We start from the raw sequence: 20462 nt of genomic DNA, 5'->3' as shown, positions 1-20462 counted from the left end.
GCACGCACGCACACACTCACACAGGTTTATTGACGGCGACCTTTGACGGGAAGGTGGAAGCCAGTGACATTTACGCTGGCGGGGTTTATTAAGGTGGGGCCTGGGAGAAGCAACAGAGGTAAAGAGTGCACAGAGAGAATGAGATAGAGAGAGAAAGAGAGGGAGGATCTGAGCGGTACATGACAGCGCTGGGGGCTAGTTAGGGTTAAAGCCAGGGCCTGGAAGGGGCACCGGGACTTGGGCAGAAGAGATCATCGCCTGCACCAAAGGGACAGTCAAAAAACTAGAACTTGTGTAATTTTATGTGAGGGTGAAATCAAAATGAAAAAAATTATAATTAGATGTTTGGATCTTATTTTCTCATTTGAAGATCCGTCAGTCAGATAAGTGGATAGACGAGCCTGCTCCCAGTAATTATGGATTTTTATTGTATTTCTTTTTGTTTAATGCCATACTAAGGAAAATTCCAAGCAAAGCAATAACACTTCTCTGAAACAATGATAAAATATATATGTGCTAGCAAGCAGCTTAACAGAGAATTTAGATTAGTTTGAGGCCGAACTGTTTTAATTACTCACATGACAAGTGTAAGCAGCCCAGAAAGTGTATTTACTGACGTTTTTCTGCAGTACTATACTACTCTTGCACGGCGCACGCTATTGCATTGTACCAACTTATCCAGAGCTGGGGTCAACACTTTGTAATACAGCCCCAGCTTTGTATACTCATGTACTACAAGGTAAAACATCCAACTGATTAAATTCTCCCCTGCCTTAAAAACTGCCCGCTCTGCTCAGAATAGCTCCAGCAGCTCAAAACCTGTGAGGCAGCCAGAGGCAGCCGGAAAAGAAAAGTACAAAAAAAAAAAACACAGACTTGTCAGCACCCTTAACTGACATCTTCATTTTGTACTATTTAGGAGAGGAAGTCCTTAGGCAGACGTAGTGTATTTCTGGAAGTGCCTATAAGACATATTGCTGGGGAGGACCCTTGTGCGCAGGAGGCTTTACAGTAACAAATCAGTTGACAGGTGCCTTAAATAAGACAACATCTTAGTTTAGGGCCCTTCTTCACAAATCCACTTAGATCCTTCTCCCAGGTAAAGCGTATATTACACTGCTCCTTATTAGCCACATGGAGAGGTATTAGAGAGGCAGGGCAGCGCTGCACCCGGTCGCTGCTAAACGCCCTCTCGTGAATAGGGCTGGGGTGGATTACAAACTGATGAATTAGTTCGGAGGAGGGATGGAGAGTTAGGAAGGCGCAAAAAAAAAAAAAAAACTGAAAAGAGAGAGGCAAGGGGAAATAAATAGCTTGAAATCAAATCATTCCAGCCATCACTCAATAAACGTTGGCTCAGTGGCTTCTTTGCATAAAACATACATGAAATAATTACTGTCGATGGTTCTTAATTTAGAGGGTGTTAAACAGCTTGTAGACATCTGGTACGGAGCCGAGTAGGGTCATTCAAAATTTATCCAACTAAATTAAAGGAGAGGAGAGGCAGGAGAAGAGTGAGGAGAGCGGTGGTGGGAGGAAAATAGAGGAGCATTAGTGAACTGACAGATCACAAGATAACCAGAAGGACTAGAGAGAAGGTAGAGATGGTGAGCGTGGGGCGGGAGGGGTGCAGCCTGGGTACTAGCAGGGGGATGCTTAGTGCTGTCAAGGGGGGGTTAGTGAATATGCAAAGGACCAGTAAATTAAATCAAACTGCCAAACTGTCAATTTGGAGGTAGCGTGACTAGTGCATGAAAATGGCATCACTGGAAGGTATGAAGGCTTGGCCAGGCCCCTTATCCCTCGGCTTTTCTGGCATTGGTTCAACTTTGTACGGAGAGGTGGCTAATTTTGCATGCAAATTTCAGTCAATAAGCTCCAAGCAAGGCGTCCCAGGATATTTCAAAGGATCTGACAGTAGTTTCCCCCTCCTCTCCCTTTTCTTTCTATCACATTCTTCTTTTGGCTTCAGAATACCAACTAGACAGACGATGAAATTCAATCACCCATTTGCTTATGCTTTGCATATGCACGTTGTCCCCTCGATGCTGCATGGCCCCCCACATTTATACCCACCAGCCGCACCAATCCTCCTGCCTAAAAATAATGAGGCGCAGCCACTGAATGTGTGTGTGTATCATTACCTATCTGCGCTCATGTCCTCCCACTCATCCTTAGAGGGACTGGGGCTGCGGTGGTGCCAGCTGATGGCTTGATTGGGGCTGGCTCTTGGGTGGCTGTATTGGTGGAGCGGACCTCGGAGTCGACTTGTTTTGAATTTGACCTTGCTGTTAATGTTGTTAGTAATCCCGGCAGCCCGCATTGGCCCTGCTGCGCGGTGCCTATAGAAGTCCCTGGCTGCACGCAGAATCCCCAGCTCCTGCCTCAGCTTGAGCAGCTTGGAATGGAGCTGAGTAGCCTCTTTCTGGGAGGCAGCCAGACGGCCTTCTACAGCCAGGATCTCAGAGCGGTGCCTTTCTGCCTGCAACAGAGCCTGAGCCTGTGCCGCCTCAGAGCGAGCAGTGTCCTGGGCTCGACACTGGTCCAGAGAGGCCTGCAGTCTGGAACACTTATGAGCCAGCTCCTCATTGGCCTCATGTAACTGTTCCTTCTCTTCCCTCAGTCGCTCCGTCTCCCCCTCTAGGGACACCATCCTCTGTTCCAGCAGCTCAATCTGAGGAGGCAAAGAGCTCTCAGTGGTACCACATTGTCTAGGTCTTATCACTGCACTTGGGTAATAGTCTCACAAAGGTTCAACGTACAAAAACTTCTTACAGTTCAAAACACAAAAAGTTATCTCTTTCTTGCTCTAAACAAATAGTATGTAGAGTAAAAAAAGAGTCAATCCTGATCATTGGAAAAAAAATGTTTGGACATTCTCATGTTTGCATTAAACAAAACTGCATTAGGCTATTGGCCTACACAAGCCTATTAACTGTTCAAAATTGTGCTAATAATATCTTAATAAAAGGAATTAGAGTACCCAATAAATCTGTGTCCATTTGACTGTTAGCCTTTTGCCCTGATTGCCGCAAACTTGACAGCAACCATGAGCACTTAGCACTGTTTGTTAGATCTTTGCTGGAGAGTGTTTAAGAGAACAGTGGATGCCTGCTGGGTCTGTGCCTCCGGGCGTTTCTCCCTTTTATTTGGCACTCACTCTGCTGCAGCAGCCTGGTACCATTCTAACATAATTAGGTGGCTTCTAACTATGAATATTTAGAGCCAGGAAAGTCAAACTTGTAAATGTATACACGATTGCAAGCGGGATTTTAAAGATTGGATGAAGAACGATGACATCTTTACATTTAGAATATGCATCAAATCTCATATAATTAGTCGACCCCCAGATCTATGAGCAATTAATATGAGCAATAAATCCTGCCTTAACTGAATAAATGCTAAATAGTTTCTTTGCTCAAAAATATATTGAAACATATGAATTGACCTCTCCACAAATCTGACCTGTAATTTGGGCTGGTGGTGTCACTTGCTTCTTTCAGTGGAGATAGATACATTTAATGCCATACAGTGGAACATTTCAGGCAAGGCAAAAGAATCTCTACGAAGACAAGCATGTGACAGACCCTCCACAGTAAAATTAACACAGTGTATCTTTAAGAACTTGACATTAATTGTGTATTGAAATGAGTCTTGAGTGCACTGCTACTTCCCTACTACTTAGAGATCTACCTGCAAAAGTCGCCACAAATGATACGTCTCTGATGGCAAAAATCAGGCCAAATTATGTGAAAAAGCCATTGTGCTGCAGTTACTCTTCTCTCTCTGGCTTCTTTTATGGGCAATGACAAAGAACACTTAGTAATGGCGAAGTGGCGTACCTTTTTAAATGACTCTTCCAAGCGCTCCAAAGACACAGAATGCTTTTTCGGAGTGCTGCTCTTGACCTGCCGCTCCTTCACCACTTTGTGAAGCAATTCTGCAAAAGGGAACAAAGCACGTTATTGTGACATCCAGCGTCAAAGCCGGGCTGCTGAATCAATAGAGTGATAAAAAGTGGCTACATTAAATCAATTAGCATTTCCGAGGTCTAATTTCCCTCCTAAGGTCCATTTTCCCATTTTTCGCCAGTCAATTCCTGCAAGAACACGATTTTCAGGGGATTTAAAATTTTCAATGTAAAAATCTATAAAACATTGTTATGCTTTATTCAGTGGACAATGAGGTATTTTATTTAGTACTCCGCAAGGAAATAGAAGAGGAATAGTGTTCAAAAGCACACAGCCTTGCATGCGATGTGCAACCTCCCTCCCGGGACCTTAAACAAACCAAGGAGAAGTGCTTAAGTCCCCAGTGAGCACACAGCCCCCGGGCCGCGCTGCTTTGTAGTCCACTGTGTTTCCCCACAGGACCAATAATCTCTGAAGACTAAACTGTGCTTTCTTCCAGGAACTTCAATACTGGCCGCAGCAAATGTAAGGTTTTATCATAACAACATGCAGTGTACTGGAGTTTAAATGCTCCGGGATTTAATCCGCACACAAAGAGTACATACTGCATGCTTGGTTAAAACATGAAAACAATGTGAAATATGAAACGTAAACGCGATAGGGCTGTTTATATTTCTAAAACCACGATTCATTCATAGTACACGTAACATATTCAGGAACATGACCATACAGTGAGAGAAGTTCTGTATTTGTCCATTTCCAAGGAGACAAGTAGATAACATCACCAAGCAAAGTTACAGGTCCAATCTGTGGAGACGAAACCTGCTCGTGCTTTTATTTTTAACAATTAAAATACCTGAAATTGAATAAATGCGAGAGAGATCAGTTTAATGCCCCACTGTGAAACATTCCAGGCAAAGCATCAACATCTAAATAGTGCACCTTTAATGAGATTGAATGAATGAGACTATATGTTTTGCGCAAGATTGCAGAATCACAGGAATAAATGCTTTTGTGTCACTGGATAAAACACCTCCACAAATGTCCACTATCATTCCCAACATGTAGCAGATCAACAACACTCTGGTTAAACATTCATTAGTGTGGCCACAAAAATAACACAACAAGGCTTGAACTCTGAGTAGCCCTTGGCATTTCAGGTGAGTACATCCTTAGTTTAAAAAAAAAAAGGTTGCAGAGGAGAGGGGCAGGGGCCTTGTTGCCAGGAGCTGCTTTCTTGCTTTGCATTTGACACTGTGCCCAGGGAAGTTTGTTACTGTGAATTAGCTTGCTCTTTTGTCTCCCCCAGCATGTCACATCCAATCAGACAGAGCACCAAATAGGACAGGAGGCCTGCCATGCTAGCTGGGTACATAACCAGGTTGGGAGACAATTAGCCCGCTCCCTGCGCTGGTGGCTGGGGAGTTGGCACCTCGGCACTCTACCTTGATAAAAAGGCCGCAGTGGCTCCCCAGTCACCCCCAGTCAGAGGAGGAGGTCCTGGCATAGCGGCATATATTAAGGTCCCTCCCTTGTCTTCTCTTGGGCACCGGCTCCTTTCATCTGCTGCCTTTGGTTAAGCTTGATCCTGGTGGAGGAGTCTCAACCCGCCACGCCTTTGATCGGGTCACTTAAGTTCTTTGAATGCGCAATTTTGGGCTGAAGTTTCATTCATTCTTAGTTTACTCAGCTGCTGTAATTGCAATTTTTTTCTTTTTCTTTTTATTTCTGTGACTGAAACAATGCAAAAAAACTGCCCTGAATACATTGGACTTCTACTAACCGTTATGTGCATTTGGATCTACTAAAACATAAACATCCATTTAAAAGTTTTATATTACACAAAACTGACCCTTGTTTTTCGCTGTGTGTCTTCTTCAAAAACATACTTGGAGTTGTGTTTTGTTTCATTCACACATGTTTGAGTGATCTTGCATTATTTGGCTCTTTATTTGGCTCTCTCCAAAGCTCAAAATGCTCTGTTCTACTTTGTGATGTCATGTAATGGTAATTGCCTTTAGTTCAACAGAGACTGCCAATCTGAAAACATCCAAATGATTCTAGAGAAGATATATGGAGTTTATAACACAACTGAGCACTTCCTGTATTACCACATGACATCACAAGGTGGTATAGAGTCTCTATCATTTGAGAGAAGCGCCTAAATATGCAGGATTTCTGTGTTAACCATGTGTAAATGAATCAAACTTCAACTTCAGGTTTTTGATGAGGAAACGTCATTATAACATACATCAGAAAATAGCTTAATATGGGCCCTTTAATATAAATATATTTTCGCCCCTAAATTACAAGAACACAAATGTTTTTTTTCTGGTTTTAAGTGTGTTGGGAATATTTGATAGCATGCCTCCAAATATTAGGACATTACAGGAGGAGAACAATACAAGACATGCAAGAATCACTCAAAATACAACTATGCCAAGCATGCTAATAAGGGAAAATTATGACACGGTTAAAAACAAATTCACTTTTACGTGTGGTGATTTTGAGGACTATTTTCCATTCAGAAAATATATTGTAGAAGAATTGTAGGGAAAAAAAAGTGATTAACAATTCACATCATTCTGAAACCCATGGATACTTTCCACGTTGAGGCAAATGAGCTCTATTAATTTGGGGCGAGAAACTGCCAATAGGAGAAATCCAGTATTTTAATTAGTGACACGCTTTAAATCGCACTCTCACATCTTCAGCAGACACAATCACCTCTTGTGGAGCAAATTAAAGTGATCCAGGACAGAATCTGTTATTGAACTGGTTAATTAAGGACACTGGTGTGGTGGTCAGTGTTTGACAAAGGCTGCAGATTGGATTGAGAGCGAAGTGCTTTTGAACATTAGGAGGGCTGTATGCAGACAGGACCAACAGCACTTGATCTCCTAATCAATTTGCAAGTTGATCAAGCCTTAATTGAGTTGTCCTCTTTATTCCACGGGGGGTTATCTTATTAATTCTGCTCACAAGTGCATTCGGAGCGGAGGAGAGGCAGAGCGCAAGAAGGCCCATGATAAGCAGGATTTTACTCTACGACCACTTACAATGTGCTTTGATAGTCTGATTTCAAATGTTAAGATGCTACAAAATTGTCTGGCAGTTACGAATTTAAGTTTTATTGTGAATTTCTGGGGTGGGTAATACTGATATAAATGAATCTCAATTTTTTCTGGCATGTCCTGCTAACGTTATTCAGACAATATTATGTCTATCCAACAGAAACGTGCCAAAAAATGTTAGTCATTGACGTTAATAAACTCTTTTTTTTACCTTTTTAATTACTTTTTGTATTTAAAGAAGGTTGACATGATGCAATGAACAATAATGGACTGGATTTATATATTGCCTTTCAAGATGCTTTAGAGTGCATCATTCATTCACTCCACACTCTCTGGTGATAAGATACTATTGTAGCCACAGCTGCAACTGACATAAGCGAGGCTGCCAATCTGCGCCATCGGCCCCTTCACCCACATTGCCCAGTATGAAAGTAAAAATAGTGTTGGCGTTGGTGTCTCACCTAAGGTCACAACAGCAGTTTTGCCCCTGCTGCCCTCCTGTGGCACTTGCTTTAAGTGATTGTGTAATGTAGTTTGAGTTTCCAATAGTCATTTTAAAACCTGAACACAAAACTCACCTTTATGTTCACTAGCAAGACGTAGTCGGACCTCCTTTACTGTGGCCCGGTCCATAGCTGCCTGCACTCGCAACATGTCCAGCTCCTCTTCAAGACCCGCCCTGCAATAACAAAGATGTTTACAGTCAAATATTTACTTTGAAATAGCAAGGGAGTCTCAACAAAGGACTCCAGTAATGATCTGAACAGCCTTGTTTTTTTGTTTTTTTTTTACAGAAAATAGAATGACACCACAATGGCTAATTAAACTGTTTTTATTTACAGAGAAATCAAAGTGACAAGCAACATGAAACGCAAAGGTAGGGAAGTACAGTGTGTAGACTAGGAACTGTGCCCAATTAGTTACCTTTCCACAATTAGCTTGATTCCTGCTAAAGGCTAATTATGTGCAGCCATGCTCGAGACTTTGCACTTTCAAGTTATTATTAGGACCCTGGCTGTATTCTGCTGGGGATAGGGAGGCCCGGGGAGACGATCACACCTGATACACACACGCCTCTCCCTCCCCTTAGCTCCATAGACTCTGCACACAGGCTGCACACAGGCTGCTAGTGCTACTGCTGCAGTGGCATTCTTCCCTTGGTTAACCTCAATACAAACTCACCGTGCACTTTTTACAGTTGCATGATATTTCGGTTAATTTATATGATTGGGACAGTGCACATAGATTTATTTTTTGTTGGATAGTTCATTTTAATTGCAATATTAATCTAACCATTCTCATCTGGGTCTTTATCACTCAGTTGTGAGCAGTCCAAGGCAAAAAGTTTACATATCGCAGTTGACTTGTAGCACCGTTTTCACATGAAGTAAGTACAGAACAGTGGGCATGTATAGAGGGCAAGTGAACACTGGAATTTTAAAAGCCGTGTGCCTTGAATGCAGGACAATGAACTTTAAAGATTACTCAAACATGCAAGAATAACTCAGAATACAACTTTGAATGAGTGCTGAGGTAAAACCATTATATGTTTAAGGTTAAAAGTTGAGTTTGAATAATACTACATAATACATAATAGAGCCAAATTTGCATTCACAAACTCATGTAAATGCTAAATGCTGGTATACATAGTCACTGGTGGAAAACTGGGTAAAACATCTTCAACAACACAATAATCTACAAGAGCTGGGAATAAACTGCCACCATTTTGAACTCTTCATTGAGCCTCTGCCGTCCCACTTTCGTGACATGGTTCTATCCAATAACATGACTTTGTTACTTTATTGAAGCGATTTCTTGTAACTTCTTGAAACTTGTAGTTTCTGAACAGTTTTTTTAAAAGTAGTTTAAAAGTGGTTTAATTCCAAGCTCTTCAGAGTTCAGCTGTATTTAGCCAGAAAAAGCACATGTTGCAATTTTCAAATGCGGACGTTGAATGGACACTTAAAACAGACTTGTCAAAAAATGCTACAAAAGAACACCAGCACTATACAGAACAATTATTTTTAATGGGGTATAAAGGCATGTAAGGTGAAGATATTTCAATGAGTTTGTATTGTCTGTAGTTCTTTAAGATATTAAGATATGCATGAAAAAGGACCGTACAGCATTGTACAGCCTGCAGCACTGCTCTTTTAGGCCACCCAGCAGCGGAGACGGGCTCTAATGGCTGACTGCAGCTTAAATAAGTCCACAAATGAGTGTCCCAGAGGAGGAGGAGGAGGCAGATGGATACGTGTCGCTTCTCTATAGATTTTCCTCCATAAATGAACCCAAGTCGATGAAGCCCGGCACTGCCTTATGTGTCCCGGCTGTTAATGGGACAAATGAGCTGAAATATGCAGTGTGTGTTCCAGCTCATGTTTCTCTTTTATGCCTTTTCAGATGCTGATGGTATTGATGCTACACCAAAGTTCATATACAAAACATTCCATTTTGTTGAAGGATAAGCAAGTTTGTTGGCCATGCAGGGGATTGGGTTGCAGATTGACTTCATTGGCTGCGGGCCTCTAGTTTCACATCATAACACACAGGAGATGGAGGATAATGCTCTTTCCAGTATTTGTCACTGCAGAGGTGTCATGTGCTGTAGGAAAATAACACTATGGTATTTACATAAAATGCAATTAACCATGTGTTCTTAAAGGGCCTGTACCTGGTGTTCTTATCTTTATATTTAGGACATTTACCGGTATTATTTTTCACAAAATTATTTTACACAAATTAAGCTGGATACTGTCTGCATCTAATTATAAAGTATTTTATGGTCCGATAATCAGGAAGTGTGCATTAGCATGATAGATGTTGTCAGCTTACTGTGAATGCAAAATTCCATTAGGCCTCTCAAAGTTGTGAAAATCCCCTCTAAACTCACTGCAGTGAATAACTAGGATGCATAAGGTAAGCGAGGAACAACTTTAGACAACTGCAAACCATTTAAATTAACTAGTTCTGTTTTTCCATTTTTTTTAAAGACTGTAAAAATCAGGCTCAGTACCTTTAATTAGAAAACAATTCTACAGCAAAACTTCACTCCTAAAATGATTTGTTGAGTTGACAGATTTAATTTTTTTTTCCCGTCTTTTGCTATGGATCAGACCTGGACGACTGAGGGATTACACAGACAAAACAATTCTAAGCTAAAGCCTTCTCTGGAGGTGACTTAGAAACATCTCATTCAAACTCTCATCTAAATACTTAGTTCCTCCAAAGTGACCTTGTTGTGCTGATGCTCTATGCATCTGCACAGGTGGATCAGAAATTATCAAATTGAGCCTAAACTGACAAACATGAATTACTCTGCTAACACTGAAGAAGACACCGTTTATGCATCAACTATTTGAAAGGTTAATTTCTCAAAGTCAAGATTTTCTCATCTCCATTAATGGGGGTGGAATTTATAATTTTCAAATTTAGCTTCAGGTCATGTTCAAATTCTGTGAGGCATTATAGAATAAAGTTACCAATGAAAATCAGCTACTAATCGATACTAAAATAGATACTAATTTGAAGAATTATCAATACTGAAAAAAAAACACATAGGATAATGTTTAAACTTCCTGAACAGTTTTAGAATGATCTTGAACTCTATCAGAACAAGTATAAGACCACATGGTAACATAATATGTACTATAATTTTATGTTCAAATTTACATTCTATTGTCTAAAGAAAGGAGTGTTTTTTTCATTATCATTGTGGTAGTGAAGTATTGAGTATCAACTCTATTTCTGAGTATCTTGGGGGGCGCTTGACATCAAGATACTTCAGACAGTATTTAGACAGTATCTAAACAGTATCTTCACAACTGAGAGATAGGGTCACTTTCTTGATGGTGGCCAGTTCTACACATTTATCTGAATGTCATTAAGAAGCAAGATGGTGTCATGGTTTTCTTATGAAGGCCAGCAGACAAAAGAATAAGCAGTAAGTGCATAGAGTCAACATTCAGGTGTTGTTTGGTAATGATGTGGTCTGTCTCACGTCGCCCTTTTGGCCCTTTTAAAAAAACACCTTCTTTCTTATGCACTGCAACAATTCCAGCCCTGAGCTACGCATTTGTTGTCATTTGATCTCGTCTGGTACCTGCGCTGCACGGTACACAGCTTAGAGCACACACTTCCAGCTCTGGGCCACAAGGGTCTACACAACATCATCATCTGCGGCGCCATTGTGATTTTAGATCCTTGCCTTGTCTTGTTTCTTGCATAAAAATACGCAGACGGGGAGGGAAATGGGGTGAGAAAGCAAAAAGCACCTCTGGCATCTGATTGGCTGGGGATGGAGTCTTGTTTTTGGGGTGCGAGGTGGGGATTCCCCTATGGTTAGCGTGGAGCTGCAGGGCTGATGGTTCATGGTGCTACTTTGGCTGGGTAAGTCACTCCTGTCAGCAGAAATGGTGACTGGTGGAGTTTGGCTACAGGCGATGCAAGGGCAGCAGCGGAGGAGATATGAGGTAAACAGGGATTCATGTGCTAACCACTGGTGGAAACAACCCAGAATAACTAAGATATTCTGTCTCTAAAAGGCTTGTTGATGCCGCTGGATATCCTATTGTGAAATAAAACAATATCGGGGAATTGAATTTAGAGGGTGTTTAAGATGGGGAGGAGGAATCAGAACGAGTCAATTTTACTTGCTTAAAGAGGCAATATTATGCAATTTTTTAGCTTTTTACCATGTTATAATGTTGCTCCCTCATCAAAAACAGGCCTGAAGAGGTTTTAGATGTCATCCATCCATGTTTGAGTAATTTTTGCGATCTCTCCTGGGCCCTATTCGGATCCTCCTTACGGTTAGCTGTAAGATTGTGTCCAGTGCGCAGTCCACAAACCTACATCATCCATGCTCCCACATGACAATTCTCCGTAAATATACAAAAACATGATACAAAAAGTGTACACCTTGACAACTACTTGACAAACCTGATGTGCAGTAGTAGTTTTGTTAGCGGGATGCATGCTGGTTGTGTTGGAGAGTTGAGAATGTCAAAAATGAAAGTGAAACTTATAAAACATGTTAATACGTCATTTTTGGCAAATATAGCATTTTCACACAAATAAAAGGTAACATGGCGATGTAAATATGTTATGTATTAATGATTAATATTCCATGGAAGCACATTTCATTTCATTTTAAAGTCAATGTGACACGGTAATGACACTTATTTTTCCAGTTTAAAGATTCCCCAACAGATTTTGCTACTGAAACATTTGTTATGAGGACCACGTAAAGCATATTGGGATTAAAGATTCACGTTTAGACATCATTGAGTCTGTCACAATAACATATTATGAAGTGTGATATATTGCTGAAGAAAATTTATGCCACTGACACAAAGATCCTAAAGTAGAATTATCCCCAAAAAACGATTCTAAATGTATGATATGTAAAACAAACAAAAAATGCCAGCTCCGATAACGGCAATAAATAAGTAGCTTTTGTAGTTTGTATCTATAATAAGACATAGAAGTTATTTATTCAACCCTCCACAGCTCAAATCCAACCACAGAACAGGAAAAATAACAAAAGGTTCCCGTCTAGTACTAAGAAAAGGTACCCACATTACTGACCCCCAAAAACATCCATCCATCTAACATATATTGAAAGTCGATAAAGTATTTATGGTGACAGGCCTAGACATCATTGCAGAACAAAATACAACGATTACTGCGAACAAAATCAAAATGTACAAATGAACATCATGGTTGAAGTTAGAAGTCTTAGCCATTGCATTTTACGTGAAAACCAATTTTCAAACAAAGCACTTTGACGTAAAAAATAAATGCACATGCTGATGTCTAAATAATTTTTTTATAGACTTTTTCAGACAAAATAAATGTTTAATAATATATCATATGGTGAAACTTTAAGGTCCCTCTTACATGCAATTATGCTGCATACAGAATATTATGGGATGCAATTAGTGTCACTGCATGTATGTAATTACTTAAGGGAGCTTTTTTCTCGCATAAATTAATTGACCAAATAATTAATGACATAAAAAACTACCCTTCTGCAGAAAACCTACTATTTATGAAAACGTGTCCCTCCTCCAGCTCAGCCCTGGATCTGGGGGCAAAAGACCCTCATTACTCCTAATACCTTTAAGCAAATGCAGATGAAACGCGTAGCAATGGATGAACACAAGGAACACGCGGCTAAACTTTATTAAACTTAATTAGAGTCAAAGTCGCTAGCTGTGGAGCTCCATGTCAATGATGGTCACTTTTCCCCCAGTAATCGCTAGTTAATTTATGCTTTGATGTCATATACCGTGTTTATTTTGTTTACTGGGCTTAAATAATTCCTGCCTCATTTTAGCAACAGATCTTTAACAACAATTAAGTGGCGAGGACATGCAGTACAGCAGACAGATGCATAATGAGCTCCAGAAAACGATCCCTGTGTGAGTGTTTTAAGCCCACCCGGCCCGTGGTTACATGCCAGCCATCCACCACCACTAATGGAAATCTTAATCAAAACTACACCTCAGTGTCAAATGTTCAGGGAGACAGTTTCCAATTAATCTAATGAAAGGTCTATTTTTAATCAGATTTCAGTGGGCTGTGAAACTGGTGTACAGAAATATTAGACATACGGTATATTCTTAAATCTACATTTTTGAGCACAGAAACGCTTGTGTCATTCCCGTCTACCTCTACAACCACAAAAATGTAGCATATATGGCACAAGGCCAAATATATTTAGCTCCTCAGATCAGTATCCTCAGATTGAAAACGGCTTCTGGATGGCAAGTAAAACATCAACATTGTGTAGCAATATATTGTGGATCACTCCTGGACAAATGAGAGAATCTATCTAACTATCATAGCAACCAAAGAGCCAATCCGGAGCAAGGCTGATGAATGTTTTAAGACCAATGTAATGTAAATTGAATTTGAGCGAGAGTCCATGGAGCCCGAAGCGCGCCAATGCTCACTTCCTACTTGGAACTTGCCAGTTAGCAGGTTAGCTAGGTCCATTTACATATAAAGTCTATGAGAAAAACACAGACACGTACATGTTAATTAGAGAAACACGGAGAGTCGTATCATAATTTAGATTTAATCACAAGTGGAGCTCTCAATTGCATTAAGTGGTCATTGAATCCATCTGCTTCTGAGAGCTCACAGGTCAGAGCATTTGGAAAGAATGCACTTTTCATTCAAGCATGGCATAAAACAAGGTAGCCAATAGGAAAAGTGGGTTGGGAAAAGTTAACAGCATATTGTCTATGTGCATGAAGAGGCATTTACCAAAAAACACATTATGACCCAAATGTCTGCTCCCAAATCATACACAGCCAATAGTCTGGTAACATGTCTTAGCTTGATAGTCCTCCTAGTCTTTGGGGATTTACCAGATTTATCAATCCAAACATTATTGTGGGAAATGGTCATGCGAGCCTTGAGACACTGTTTTACAAGTGCTGTTTTAGGACGTAGTGATGGGGAACATCTGTGAACAACCTCTCAGACGATAGTGTGTTTAAATAGGCCCTGCGACCGGGTATTAAACACTTTACATGAGGCCTTTATTCGCTCCTAAATTCTTCTGCTGCCTGTTGTTAATTAGCCATTAGCGGATCATTGCTAACACTTATCTAGCATAACCTTCACAAGAACAATCATTAGAACGCGGTCATCGGAACAACAAGCTCTAAACGGCTGCCCCTGTGTTTCGCAGCAGTTATGTTGTTAAACTAGTTGTAGCTGCAAGTCAATGGGCACTTTTCAATTAGCAGTGCTTTGTCTGAGGTTATGAGCCAAGACAGGGCTTCTGCTAAAAACAGGATGTTGGTAATGCTTCATAAATGGTGCTTGTTGTTGTAGTGGTTTAAGGCGTTGCACATGTAGGTATATGTACATAGTCCTTACCACCGTGGCGGCATCTTAGGTTCACCTCCTGGCCTCGACCGTTTGCCGGCTGTTTCTATCCCCTTTCTCCCCCTTTCACCCTCCAGCTGTCCCATACAATAATGCATTTGGGCTAGAAAAACTTTAAAGGACATATTTGATCAAAATATATATGGAGATTTGTATTGTATTTGTATACCCTTCAGTTTTTAAGTAAATCGTCACTGCAGTCATTCTAAACATTGTCTTCATTACTACTGCATGTTTATATTATCATGTCAGGGCATGTTTCTTAATTGGATAACATTAGTATATCACCCCATGGTAATTCCTTCTGCAGCCTGTAGATGGAGCCCTACGCTAGATTCCAGTATGGGGAGCACCCAAACTTTAAAATAACATGGGGTTCTTTACAAATACATTATTTTAAGTTTTAAAACATGAGATGCCAAAGCAAAGTTGCTCAAGAACATTTTTGAATACAAATAATATATAAGATGCATCCTTTAAAAAGAGCTAATGCTTCAAAAACTTGATTTGTTTGTTGTCAAAAATCCTCAAAATAACAGATAAAATAAATGTGCTGAAAAAAAACAAAACATTCCAAATTCTCTATAAATTATTCAGTAACTAAATAAATAAATAAATTCACTGTCATCACAACTGGCCTATTGTATAATATTTACAAAATAACGACTCAGTAGAACCAAAAACAACTGAGAAACTACACTCTTAAGTTTCTGATTTTGATAGTATAGATAAAAGAGTTCATTCTGTCTACTCTTGCCTCTGAACAGGCACAATACCACATGCCAGCGGAATAGAGATGGACACTGGGCAGATACCTGAAACTGACACTTTTTCAGAAGTTTAAAGAACCCATGCGGAGTTTACTTTGCTTTATCCATCTGCGTAAGGAGAGGGCCTCTAGAGACGTGGAGCGAGGGAGCCGAGGTGGAGCCGGTCAGGGGCACATGAAGGAGATTAGAGAGCAAACCCCAGTGGACCGCCCCACTCACACGGCCAGGTAAGAGGCCAGTGCGCTCTGCCCCAAGTGGCTTCCCTCGCAGGTCACTTCCAAGGACCCTTCGTGTTCAGAATAGTCCGCTGACCCCGTGCCCCGCCCCCAGACGCTGCGGTCCTGCGGCTCTGCTCCAAGTCTCGGCCCGAACCGGCTAGCTATCCGGACAGACATCCCTTAACAGGCAGCAACGGCGGCACTGGGGCTGCTAGCTTGTAATTAGCTCGGACAGCTCAGGCTTGGAGAGAGGCAGCCGGGCTATATCATAATGAGCTCAGCTGGGATTAGGAGGACAGGGCAGGGGGGTGAGAGCAGCGGGGGGAACGCGGGAGAGGGGGTAACCAGAGGAGGGGAGTGCGGGGGGGGGGGGTGGCAAGGAGCAGGATTCTGGCCAAGTGCAAGCGCCGCAGAGGGCCAGAGGGGGGCAGCTGGGAAGGCGGGGAGGAGGATAGAGGGGTATGGGATAGAGGAGGGAAGAGGTGAGGAGAGGTGAAGGCGAGGGGAAATGGGAGAGAGGAGGACTATTGCTTTAGGACAGGCTTTGTGGGGGGATCGCAGAGGGTCAGTGCGCAGTGCGGTTACACGGGATACCTCCAGATCAAAGGCTGGGTTAGACACGACTTGGACAACTCGGGAACTTCAGCCCAAATCTGAACCACACCTTTCACATAAGAGGAGCTACATGTTTTTTAAAGGGCTACTAATAGTCAACTTAGCAAGTGTAGAGTTATTGTGGATTGGTTACAGTATTATGGACAACTAGTAGTTTGAAATGAGCTTACAAATACTACTAGTTACTACCTGTAACTATCCTCAGACAGTTGTTACTTTGTCATGGCTCAAAATCAGAGTGAGAGAAGAAAGTGTTTAACAGCTCATGCTAAAAAATGTTCACTCAAGGTCCAAAATCAGGTACGTGAGGCTAACTGTAGGCACTGCTGTCTGAGGCTACTCAAGTTAGACTTTAATCTGAGGTTTGTTTAACACAATCATTAATCATAAATAATTGAGTTAGCTAAAACTACAACAGGTGAGGTGATTTGTGCTGTTAACCAAGTCGGTCTTGAAAAACATTAAAATCATACGCTAGCTAGCATTAGCCAACAGTTCCACAGTCAGTCACCATCACCTTTTTGTTGAAAATCAAACTGCTAAATGGGACCATAAACGCCCGTATTAATCACAGACACCTGAAATTGTGTTGTTTAAATTCATTTTGTATCTTTTCTTGAGTTTTCAGACCCAAATCATCTTAAAAAATGTTTGTGCTTGCATTGTGTCATTATGGTAACTGATGAACATTCCGTCATAGATATACGTGCAATTGGTTTGGTTTATACTTCAATGCATTTATGGATGCCGTGTTAGTCTTAAATGTAACTATAACCTTGATAACCAAAAGTTTTAGATCAAGGTTCAGTCTAGTTGTACTATACATATGTTTTACTGTGTCCAAATTAACTTTATGCTCTTATCATATTAAGCGTTCAAATGGTGTGTTAGTGAAAATAATTGTGACATTTGGCATGTTTCTGTGTATTATGAAGTCCTATAATTTTGCAATAGATGTAACTTCAGACTCCTCTCCCACAAAGATCCAGCCAGTAATTTTCATAATGCCATATTACTGCCCGCACTTTAATGTGTGAATTTCTGGGCGGCCAATTTTACAAATGAGCACAGTTTCTAATGATCCTGCTTTGGCTCCTGCTGGCTGGTAATGATGTGGAGGGCTAGGTGAACGCTGTGAAGTTGGGAAGGGCACACACTCAAATCTTAACACCCACAAACAAGAAGGGACAGTGGGAGAGCCAGTCTGTGTGTGCGTGAGAGCGTGTGCAGGCAAATTAATGAGATAAAAGTTGAGATTCAAGTGTCCACTTTTCATGTGTGAGTGTAGAGACGAGACTTACTTCTCCAGAGAGAGTTTCCTGGTGAGGTTTTTTAGATAAGCCAGTTCATTCCACACTGCATCACTGTCCTCTTGTCTCAGCTGCCAGGGTTCTGCACGCTGGCTCTTTCGGCCACTAGGTACAAAGATAAGATTAAGAGCAACAATTAACGTATATATCCATATAGCGTTTTTTCATTAATTCATTTTTTATGATTACTTCTCCACTGAGGAGTTGTCAAAAATGGAGCGGCTTTGTGAATGAACAGAGAAACAACCTCAACAATCACACGTCTGTTGTTGTGGGGATAATAGGCTGTCACAGTATGTACTTTCATTAGCAGTGGTGGAAATGAAAGTCCAAAAGTAAGTTTAAGTTTCATGTATATTTTACTTAAAGAGCCTATATTGTTCTATTTTCTGGTCTATGTTATAAAGCCATTTCCTCAGTAAAAGTTGTGTTTTGTTTCATTCACATGTTTAACGCACAAATCATGCATATTTAGGCTTCTGAGTTCTTCTCTCAAACTAAAAACACTCTGTTCCACCTTGTGATGTCATGTGATAATACAGAAAGTGCTACACCGTGTTTTCCATATACTCCATACACATTCATTAAAATTTGGATCATTTCAGCCCTGGAATTGCCAGTCTCTACTGAATAAAAGGTAAAAGGTCGCTGTTAACTTGAAAATAGTGTTTTGTCATTGATAATTGGTAGAGTAAAACCAATAATACACTTTTGAAATACAAAAACTTTTTTTATTTGTTTGTTTTAGTGTATAGGCATAAATGTGACTAAACGTCTTGGCTGCCTCATGTTTTCACTTTCACTTTTAGTAGTTAGATCTAGCTCTGTCTAGATCTAATATGAGAAGCCAGTATCCCCTCCTGTGTAGTGAGGCTCGCACAAAGTGGTAACAGTGAAATATATTTCCTTTAAATGTAAAAGAAACCTGCATATGTAAACATGTGTCCTCTGCTCTGTGCCTCTGACCCGGGGCTGCTCTGTGTGTGTATGGCTAGAGCAGAGGGCTCAGTCAGGCCTCAGAGTGAACACTCTGAGGGAGAAAACCTTGGAGGAAAAGCAGCTGAATCAGTGTATTTTGGGTTTCTAATTATCAGATTAAATTATCTGTGATTCTTTTTATTATCAGAATTATGACGTTATAATCGCCATTATGGGCCCATAATGATCTGTAACTGATATTATCATGCATCCCAACTTGAAAACTACCACTTCATCACATCACAAGATGGAACAGAGCATTTTGAGCTTTGGAGATGTGCGAGTGACACAAAACACAACACCAAGTATGTTTTTGATGAGGTAACAACATTATAGCATAGCTTAAAGGTCACAAGACTCAATTTTGCATAGTAAAGGACCTTTAACAAAATTTCTAGTAGTGGATACTTTTGCTACATTTGAAAGCAAGTATCTGTACTTTCTGGTCCACTACATTCTTGAACTAGATTGAAAAGTAAAAAGTACTTTTCATATGATTCAAGGGGTCATTTTTAGAACATGGTGACATCTCAACTAAAGGTTTTGAGCAAGTCCTGGCGCTAAGCAACAAAATATACATAAAAATTCACTTGAAAAATTAAGAATTTTCTTATATCAATATCACACTAGTTAAAACAAATCGGTTTTAATTTTTACTCAAATACAATTTAATCATGTACTTCACTTTTACTTATGTGCATGTTTTTTATATGATACTTTTCCTTGAGTAATGTTTTGTCCTTGTATCTCTACTTTTACTTAACCAAACTGAGTACTACTTCCGTCACTGTCCATTAGTAAATTTGGATCAGTAATTTACCCAAATTCCTGACTGATGAGTGTAATTAGTAAAGCTGACAAATGCCAATAAACCTGTGATATGAGAAAACATTCAATCAACACTAAAGTCAACACACTTTACGTCACCATCAAATGGATTGCAGCACTTTCTATTGCTATAAATACTCTAGCCTCAATCCTGCCCAGAACGCACACGTACAATAACAAGGGACCTGGGTGGTACAATGTTACCTAGCTGCCTCATGCAGATTCACATGGGGTAACAAGGCCCCTTAGTTCCCCTCTGTTTTTGTTATTCAGCCATCTTTAGCAGTATTCAAATGAGCAGCCTTGACTTTGACATTTCAGTGGCAAATCATGTACACACACACGCATGTTTGCTAAAGCCCTGGGCACTGCTCATGTGGCAGGGCAGCGGAGCGCTCCCTGTGCACCATGCAAATGTAAATAATGGCAAAAACACACTTGCAAACGAGGTCATTCAAATGTCTACACCTCACTTATGAATACTTAATGACAATTTGTGCCGTGGCCAGACCCTCCATTGAAGTCCAGCTCTGACTACCTCCTCTACACATATGGTCCCCACCACCAGCCCCGGCGGCATCCCTTCACCCAGCCATGCATCAGTCACATTCAAATCCAATTAGTCTTTCATTTGCCAAATAAAGCTACTCTAAGTGAGGATTCTAGATTGAAAAAGTAGCAGACAGAAGCAAAACACAATTTTTCACAGTGGATAGTTTCTCATTTTCGCTCAATCAATGAGAAACGACGTAGTAATGGATTGTCAGGGTCACAGCGGAGGACTCTTTCACATGGTCATTATTGGCTTTGTGGATGCCAACATGCTATGCTAATACTACTTAAACCGATGTGC

At 40.7% G+C, this 20462-nt stretch overlaps 1 protein-coding gene across 1 annotated transcript in view; it reads right to left on the bottom strand.

Moving 5' to 3' along the window:
* cntln (centlein, centrosomal protein) overlaps positions 1–20462 on the bottom strand; it is a 113949-nt gene that overhangs the window by 50731 nt on the left and 42756 nt on the right. The window contains exons 12-15 of the mRNA XM_055224223.1: positions 17795–17908; positions 7564–7664; positions 3843–3940; positions 2145–2674 (exon numbers count right to left, since the gene is read on the bottom strand). Coding sequence (XP_055080198.1) covers positions 2145–2674; positions 3843–3940; positions 7564–7664; positions 17795–17908 — 843 coding nt within the window. The remainder of the gene's footprint in view (positions 1–2144; positions 2675–3842; positions 3941–7563; positions 7665–17794; positions 17909–20462) is intronic.

The sequence above is a fragment of the Periophthalmus magnuspinnatus genome, chromosome 1 (assembly GCF_009829125.3).
Source record: "Periophthalmus magnuspinnatus isolate fPerMag1 chromosome 1, fPerMag1.2.pri, whole genome shotgun sequence".
Taxonomy (NCBI): domain Eukaryota; kingdom Metazoa; phylum Chordata; class Actinopteri; order Gobiiformes; family Gobiidae; genus Periophthalmus; species Periophthalmus magnuspinnatus.
The sequence above is the reverse complement of the archived record's forward strand: the minus strand, read 5'-3'. Positions and strand labels throughout refer to the sequence as shown.